Below are 9,467 nucleotides of genomic sequence, written 5' to 3' on the forward strand. Positions count from 1 at the left end.
TTGGTCAGCCTATCAACAATGACTCAAATAGCATCAAACTTCTTTCAAGCCATCGGAAGTCCAGTAATGAAATCCATGGTAATCCTCTCCCACTTCCACTCGGGAAGATCAATTCTCTGAAACAAACCACCAGGCCTCTGATGCTCATACTTGACCTGCTGACAGTTCAAACACCGAGCCACATACGCAACGATATCTTTCTTCATCCTACGCCACCAATAATGCTGCCGCAAGTCCTGGTACATCTTTGCGGTGGCCGGGTGAATAGAATACCGAGAACTATGGGCCTCCGCTAAGATCAACTCTCGAATCCCATCGACATTGGGCACACAAACTCGCCCCTGCAACCTCAAAACACCATCATCATCTAAGGTCACCTTCGTGGCACCTCCACGCTGCACCGTGTCTCTCAGGACACACAAATGGGGATCATCAAACTGTCGATCACGGATACGCTCCAACAATGAAGAACGAGCAACCGTGCAAGCTAACACTCTGCTAGGCTCAGAAATGTCCAACCTCACAAACCGATTGGCCAAGGCCTGAATATCCAAAGCAAGCGGTCTCTGGCTGACCGGAATATAAGCAAGACTACCCATGCTGGCGGACTTCCTACTCAATGCATCGGCCACCACATTGGCTCTCCCCGGGTGGTACAAAATAGTAACATCATAATCCTTCAATAGCTCCAACCACCTCCGCTGCCTCAAGTTCAACTCCTTCTGCTTGAACAAGTATTGCAGACTCTTGTGATCAGTGTACACCTCACACGTCACATCATATAAGTAATGCCTCCAAATCTTCAAAGCATGAACAATGGCTACCAACTCTAGATCATGGACCGGATAATTCTTCTCGTGGATCTTCAATTGCCTCGAAGCATAAGCAATGACTCTGCCATCCTGCATCAATACCGCACCAAGCCCAATACGGGAAGCATCACAATAAACTGTATAAGGCCCTGAGCCTGTGGGCAAAACCAATATCGGTGTCGTAGTCAGAGCTGTCTTGAGCTTCTGAAAGCTCGCCTCACACTCGTCTGACCATCCGAACTGGGCACCCTTCTGGGTCAATCTGGTCATCGGGGCTGCTATGGATGAAAATCCCTCCACGAGCCGGCGGTAATAACCTGCTAACCCCAAGAAACTCCGAATCTCAGTAGCTAATGCTGGTCGAGGCCAGTCCTTGACTGCCTCAATCTTCTTCGGGTCCACCTGAATACCCTCTAGTGATACAACATGACCTAAAAATGCAACCGAACTCAACCAGAACTCGCACTTCGAGAACTTAGCATACAACTGACTATCCTTCAGAGTCTGAAGAACCACTCTGAGGTGCTGCTCGTGCTCCTCCTGGCTGCGGGAGTACACCAGGATATCATCAATAAAGACTATCACGAACAAGTCCAAGTAAGGTCTGAACACTCGGTTCATCAACTCCATAAATGCGGCTGGGGCATTGGTCAACCCAAATGACATGACCAAAAACTCATAATGCCCGTATCGAGTGCGGAATGCTGTCTTAGGGACATCAGACGCCCTAATCCTCAACTGATGGTAGTCAGATCTCAAGTCTATCTTTGGAAACACCTTTGCACCCTGAAGCTGGTCAAACAAATCATCAATCCTCGGCAGTGGATATTTGTTCTTTATCGTCACCTTGTTCAATTGCCGGTAATCAATGCACATCCTCATTGATCCATCTTTTTTCTTCACAAATAACACTGGCGCACCCCATGGAGAAACACTAGGCCTGATAAAACCCTTCTCTAGCAAGTCTTGCAACTGGTCCTTTAACTCTTTCAACTCTGGCGGGGCCATGAGATATGGCGGAATAGAAATGGGCTGCGTGCCTGGGGCCAGTTCAATACAGAAATCAATATCCCTGTCGGGCGGCATACCCGGCAGGTCTGAAGGGAAAACCTCGGGGAACTCCCGAACAATAGGAACAGAGTCAATAGAAGGAACCTCTGTGCTGGAATCGCGAACATACGCCAGATAAGCTAGACACCCTTTCTCGACCATACGTCGAGCCTTCACATATGAAATAACACTGCGGGTGGCATGTCCTGGGGTCCCTCTCCACTTCAATCGGGGAAAATCTGGCAAAGCCAAGGTCACGGTCTTGGCATGACAATCCAAGATAGCATGATACGGGGACAACCAATCCATCCCTAATATAACGTCGAAATCCACCATGTCTAAAAGCAATAAATCAACACGGGTCTCAAGACCCTCAAACACTACCACACAGGAACGATGAACTCGGTCGACCTCTATAGAATCACCCACCGGTGTAGATACATAAACAGGGATACCCAAAGCATCACTAGGCATAGCCAGGTAGGGTACAAAATAAGACGACACATATGAATACGTAGACCCAGGGTCAAATAGCAGTGAAGCATCCCTATCACAGACCAGAATAGTATCTGTAATAACAGCATCTGAAGACTCAGCCTCCGGCCTGGCTGGCAAAGCATAACACCCGGGCTGGGCCCCACCTCCCTGAACCATGTCTCTGAGATGATGTGCTACTGGCCGACCCCTACCTCTGCCTGTCCGAGCTCCACCTCTATGGTCTCTACCTCCACCTCTATGATCCCTACCCCCGCCTCTAGCTGGCTGGGCAAGCTGTGGGTCACCTGGTGCCTGGATCATGGGGCGAGGACCTTGCTGTTGAGAACTACTCGAGGCTCGAGGGCAAAATCTGACAATGTGACTCGGGTCACCACAACCATAACAAGCCCTCGGCTGCTGAGACTGCTGGCCCTGACGACCTGCATGTCCTCCCCGGAAACTCTAAAGTGGCGGTGCACTGATGGCCTGCTGATCAGAATAATGCTGCTGAGAACCACCACCGCCTGGAGTACCATGAGAAACCTGGAGTGCTGACTGAAAGGGTCTTGGTGAATGGCCTCTACCATAAGAATCCCTACCTCCAGACGAGGTACCACTGAACCTACCAGAATGACGAGGCCTCTTATCCAACACCTGACCACCTCCTCGTGCAAGAGCCGTCTCCACTCTACGGGCCGCATTGGCCGCCTCCTGAAAAGAAATCTCACTACCAGCTCCCATATCCATTTGGAGACAGATCGGCTGAATCAATCCATCAATAAACCTCCGCACCCTCTCTCGCTCTGTGGGGAGTATAACAATAGCATGGCGTGCCAAATCAATGAACCGCATCTCATACTGGGTGACTGTCATGGAGCCCTGCTAGAGGCGCTCGAACTGCCTGCGAAGTGCCTCCCGCTGAGTGACTGGGAGAAACTTCTCCAAAAACAACTCTGCGAACTGATCCCATGTCAATGCTGGCGACCCTGCTGGTCTGGATAAACAATAGTCCCTCCACCAAGTCTTGGCGGATCCTGCAAGCCGAAAGGTGGCGAAGTCGACCCCATTGGTCTCCACAATACCCATAGTCCTAAGGATCTCATGGCAGCTGAATAAGAAATCCTGTGGAACCTCTAATGAAGCACCGCTGAATGTGGTGGTGAAGAGCTTGGAGAACCGATCAAGTCTCCACAAAGCATCCAAAGACATAGCCGCTCCATCGCCGGCCTGGACTGCAATACCTGGCTGGGCTGTCACAGCTGGCTGAACCACTGGGACATGAGCCTAGGGAGCTACCAGCTCCGGAGTACGTGTAGCAGGAGTCTGAACTCCTCCTCCCGCCTGAGAAGTGGCTGGTACTACTGGAAGCAAACCCGCTCTAGTGACGCTCTCCATAAAGCCTGCCAATCTGACTAAAGCGTCCTGAAGATCTGGGGTGACCATGACCCCTCCTGGGACCTGAGCTGGGCCCACCGGAGCTGCTGGGGCTGGAACCTCCTCATCATAGTCAATATGAGGCTCCACCTCTGGGACTGCTGCCCGGGGCTGAGCTCTACCCCTACCTCGGCCTCCGGCACGGCCTCGGCCTCTGCCCCTCGCAGGAGCTCCTGCTGGGGGCTTGGGCTGCTGCGCGGTAGAAGAGGAAGCACGTGTTCTCGCCATCTCAAAAGAACAGAGTAGAAAGACAATCAGTATTTGAGAAACAGAATCGCACGACAAGAAAGAACAAAAGTGAAGTTTTATCCTAACTCCGTAGCCTCTGGGGGATAAATACAAACGTCTCCGTACCGATCCCTCAGACTCTACCAAGTTTGTCCGTGAGTAGCGAGACCTATGTAACGTAGAGCTCTGATACCAACTTGTCACGACCCGAATTTTCCACCATCGGGGGTCGTGATGGCGCCTACTATCGGAGCTAGGCAAGCCAAGTATTTAAACATTTTCTGATAACATCCCAACAAGAACAATATAAATATAACGAGTCATTTAAATTAAAGCGGAAGTCCTTAAAACACAGATAACTGAAAAACCCAAAATGCGAAAGTTTAACATTTCTCTAACCAAGACCGGCGTCGCTATCTCACGAACTACTAAAGAGTGCTAAAAACAAGTCTGAATAGAAATACATCAATGTTTGTCTCGGTACAAGGAAAACAAACTATAACAAAGAAGGGACTCCGGCCTGCGAACGTCAGCTAGGATACCATAAAAGTCCCTGGACTGAAGTCAGCTTCCGATCAATATCCTACTGCTGTGGTCCAAAAGCTGCTCCGGTACCGTGACTGTGCAAAAGAGCACAGAAGTGTAGCATCAGCACAACCAACCCCATGTGCTGGTAAGTGCCTGGCCTAACCCCGGCGAAGTAGTGACGAGGCTAGACAGGCAGGACTACCAAACCAACCTGTGCAGTTCAATATAGTATATGGCGGAAAAGTAAACAGGCAATAAGCAGTAAAAGGGAGGGGGTACATGCTTCGGGGGAACAATTTAACTTAACAAAAACCAAGTAAATAAGAAGGAACTGTATTGTATCCAAACCACGTAAAATTACTACTGTTGCGGCGCGGAACCCGATCCATGTTCATATTTCAATTGTTGCGGCGTGCAACCCGATCCAATATAACACATGTTGCGGCGCGCAACCCGACCCGATACAATATCCATTGCGGCGTACAACCCGATCCAATATAATATCTATTGCGGCGTGCAACCCGTTCCAAAAGTACATCTTACAGTGATCACAACAACAATCCCGGCAAGGGACTAACCATAAATTACACTATCCCGGCAAGGGAACCAAACGGCACAAGTAAAAACGTCCCGGCAAGGGAGAATCAGCTATAACCAATCTCATTTCAACTTATAATTATCACTACTATCATTATTATCATCCCTCGAGCAGTTCCACGAAAATAACTAAGCCTTTGCTCAATACCACGGATTTTCTCACTATTTCAATCATAACATTGTTCAAGAACACACAATTATCAAATTAAGACTCACGGTCATGCTCGACACCAACGTATAGATACTCGTCACCATGCCTATACGTCGTACCCAACAAGAAACACATAGCAAATATGACTCGACTCCTAATCCCTCAAGCTAAGGTTAGACCGAACACTTACCTCAACTTCCACAGCTAAATCAATCCACAACGACCGCCTTCCCTCTCGAATTCGGCTCCAACTCAATTAAATCTATGAAATAACGACTTTACAACATTAATATAAGCTAAACAAATCAAACCCAATGCCTAAATATAGTTTTCAAGCTTTCTTCCCAAAATTCCTAAAAATCGACCCCGGCCCGCTTGGTCAAAACACGAGGTTCGGACCAAATTCATATCACCCATTCCCCCACGAGCCCGGATATATAATTTGTTTTCAAATTCGACCCCAAAACGAGGTCTAAATCAAAGAAAATTGAAAAGCCCTAACTCTACCCATTTTCCCCAATTTCAACCCTAGATTACATGATTTGAGCTTACGAATTTGATAAATGATGATGGAAAATGAAGGAGACAAGTTAAACAATACTTACCCAAGAAGCTTTGATGAAGAAATGCCCTAACAATCGCCTAGAAGCTTTGGAGAAGAAAGGGTTCGTGTATTTTTCGAATAAAACCCGACACTATTCTGTTTTTATGACTTAAAAATCGCTGGGTGAAATTACCCTACGCGTTCGCGAAAGTAGGTTCGCGTTCGTGATGGGTATAAATTGACAACCATCGCGTCCGCGAGTGAAGAAGTGCGAACGCGAAGAGGAAAAATTCTGGGGTCCAAAGTTTGGCCTACGCGAATGCGTGAGGCCTTACGCGAACGCGCTGAAGGGGGACCGTAGACTTACGCGAACGCGAGTACAGTTACGCGAACGCGAAGGAGGAGAATCAAAGGCATTGCGAACGCGGGAGAGAGGGCGCGAACGCGAAGAAGGAAATGCATGGGCACCTATTGCAGAATTTCTGCAACTTTTTCTAAGTTCTAAAACTTCCCGGAATACCTCCTAAATACTCCCGAGCCCTCGGGTCTCCTAACCAAACACATGCACTAACTCGACAACATCCTACGAACTTCACCGTGCGATCAAATCGCCAAAATAGCATCAAAATCAATGAATCAAACCTCAAAATCACTAGTTTTTCTTCAAACTTCATAAACTTTCAAATTTATGGTTTTAAGTCCGAAACACGTCAAACGACGTCCGTTTTCAACCAAACTTTACAGAAAGCGCTTAAACCATATATACGACTTGTACCGGGCGTCGGAACCAAAATACGAGCTTGATACCACAGTCTTTTAATCAAATTTCATTTTCAATTTCCTTAATAATTTCAGAAAAACAATTTCACAGAAAAATTCATTACTCGGGCTCTAGACCTCGGAATTCGACTCCGGGCATATGCCCAAGTCCCATATTTTTCTACGGACCCTCCGGGAAGTCAACTTTAATCATATTAATACCAAAATTCATTATTTTTCACATAGAATTCATATTTAAGCTTTCAGGCTACGCGCCCGGACTGCGCATGCAAATCGAGGCAACTAAAATGAGGTTTTCGAGGCCTCGGAAGCACAGTATGAATGAGAAAATAGGTGATGACCCTTTGGGTCGTCACATTCCTGGCCCGGTTTAACAGGGTGAGAATGAGCTTGTTGAATGGGTCGAGAGCAACCAGAAAGTTATTAAGCAGGCTCATGAAATATCCTCCCACCACTTGGGAAGAAATCCACAGCACCTATTACGCCAAGGTAAGGGCCGACGAGGACGACCTCAATGGCCCAATCCAACGGCTGACGTCAGTTCAAGCTGAAGCAAGGAAAGATCGTCGCAATGACGGTCGAAGAGATCAGTTGGGACCCCGCCTCGACCGAGAGACATCAACCCTACATGAGGACGTCCATTCCACCTCCTCCGCGGCATACAGATGCCTCCCCCCTCGACATACAGCGCCACACCGAAATGAAAGAGGTATGCCTCCACTCTTATCTGCTCACAATTTTTGTGTTTCTCCTTCAGAAATAGTGTACGCACTAGAGAAGCTCGGCCCAAAGGTACAATGGCCACAAAAGATGAAGTCCGACCCGAGCACCTGGAAGTCGAACGTTCTTTGCGAATTCCACCGGGAAAGGGGTCATAAAACCGAGGATTGCATAGGTCTGTGGCAGGAAGTAGTGAGAATGCTGAATCAGGGACACCTGAAAGAACTGCTGAGCGATCGAGGACGAGCTAACTTTGCCCGCGGGCGCGAACAACCCCAGGGACCTCCAAAACCGCCCTCTCCCACTCGCACCATACAGATGATCATCGGCGCAGGCGACGACACAGCAGTCAACTATGTAAAGTTCACCACTACACACAAACTCAAACGGTCGATCACTCATGAACGGTATGATGACCTCAAAGGTAGTATCATCTTCGATAAGTCAGATACCGACAGTTTGTCTTTCCCTCACTGCGATGCTCTTGTTATCACCTTACGTATTACAGATACTGATGTAATAAGAATAATGGTGGATGACGGAAGTGGCGCGTGTATTATGCATCCTCGAGTCATCGTGCAGATAAGACTCGAAAATAAGATAATACCGCGTTGCATAACACTAACGGGTTTTAACAATGCAGTCGAGCGAACAACTAGAGAGATAGTGCTACCTATTCTAGCCGGAGGAGTCACCCTGGAAACAACATTCCATGTCATGGACCAAGATACAGCCTACAACGCTATCATAGGGCGCTCATAGATACACGCCATACGAGCAGTCCCATCAAGTCTCTATCAAGTAATCAAGTTTCCTACTCCATGGGGGGTATTCAGCATTCGGGGCGAACAACGCACCGCACAAGAATGCTATCGCATCGCCTAGGATTGCGCACACACCCAACAACTAAAAGGAGCGAGCGCGGAAGCATAGCAATCAGCGATGTCGGGAACCAAACTCGACGTACGGACAGACGTAATCAAGGATCCCGGCATCATGGAAGCCTCTGAGTCAACCATAGAAGATCTTGATCCCGTCCAGCTAGACGACAAGGACAACACAAAAAAGGCTTACATAGGGCACAATCTCTCAGAACCAGGTAAGTTCCATAAATTCTTAACTGACAGTGCCGATTTGTTTGCCTTCTCCCATTCAGATATGCCAGGCATCCCGAAAGACATCGCCACACACAAACTGAATGTTGACCCCCTCTATCCACCTGTGCGGCAAATAAGGAGGAAGTTCAATGTCGCAATCAACGAGGCCGTCAATGAAGAAGTTGATAAGCTGCTCGCGAATGGTTCCGTCCGGGAGTCAAAATATCCCCAGTGGGTCGCCAATGTGGTCATGGTGAAAAAGAAAAACGGGAAGTGGCGGATGTGTGTTGATTTCACGGACCTAAACAAGGCGTGCCCAAAAGACTCATTCCCATTGCCACACATCGACCAACTCGTCGACGCAACAGCAGGACACGAGTTGCTAAGCTTCTTGGATGCCTACTCGGGTTACAACCAAATCCTCATGGAGGAAGAGGACCAAGAGAAAACTACTTTCATCACTCACCAAGGAACGTACTGTTACAGAGTTATGCCGTTCGGACTGAAAAATGCGGGGGCAACATACCAAAGGTTAGTCACCAAGATGTTCAAAGATCAACTTGGTAAAACAATGGAAGTCTACATCGATGGCATGCTGGTTAAATCGAAAAGGAAAGAGGACCACATCGATCACTTGAAAGAAGCCTTCGACATTTTGAGGCGGTACGGCATGAAATTAAGCCCCCAAAAATGGGCCTTCGGCGTAACCTCGGGAAAATTTCTCGGTTTCCTGGTATCACAAAAAGTCATCAAGGTCAATCCAGACCAGATCAAGGCCATCGAAGGAATACCCGAAATGTTAACCAGCAAAAAGCAGGTACAAAAATTGAGTGGTCGGATATCTGCCCTTTCATGGTTCATCTCACGGTCATCGGATAGATGCCATAAATTTTTTAATGTGCTAAAGAAAGACAACGGGCTCCAGTGGAATTCAGAATGTGTCGACGCCCTAAGAAAACTGAAAACATACTTGTCCTCGCCGCCATTACTCGCCAAGGTAGATCCAGGCGAATGCCTCCTTGTCTACCTAGCCGTCTCCGAAGTCGCGG

General features: G+C 48.0%; 1 protein-coding gene across 1 annotated transcript; it reads right to left on the reverse strand.

Annotated features, from left to right (window-relative positions):
* Positions 1,269-1,688, reverse strand: LOC109224539 (RNA-directed DNA polymerase homolog; the record flags this gene model as incomplete). The annotated part of the gene is made up of 1 exon (XM_019389105.1): positions 1,269-1,688. A coding segment is annotated over exon 1 (420 nt), but the record flags the coding sequence as incomplete, so codon positions are not given.

The sequence above is a fragment of the Nicotiana attenuata genome, chromosome 3 (genome assembly GCF_001879085.1).
Source record: "Nicotiana attenuata strain UT chromosome 3, NIATTr2, whole genome shotgun sequence".
Lineage (NCBI taxonomy): Eukaryota > Viridiplantae > Streptophyta > Magnoliopsida > Solanales > Solanaceae > Nicotiana > Nicotiana attenuata.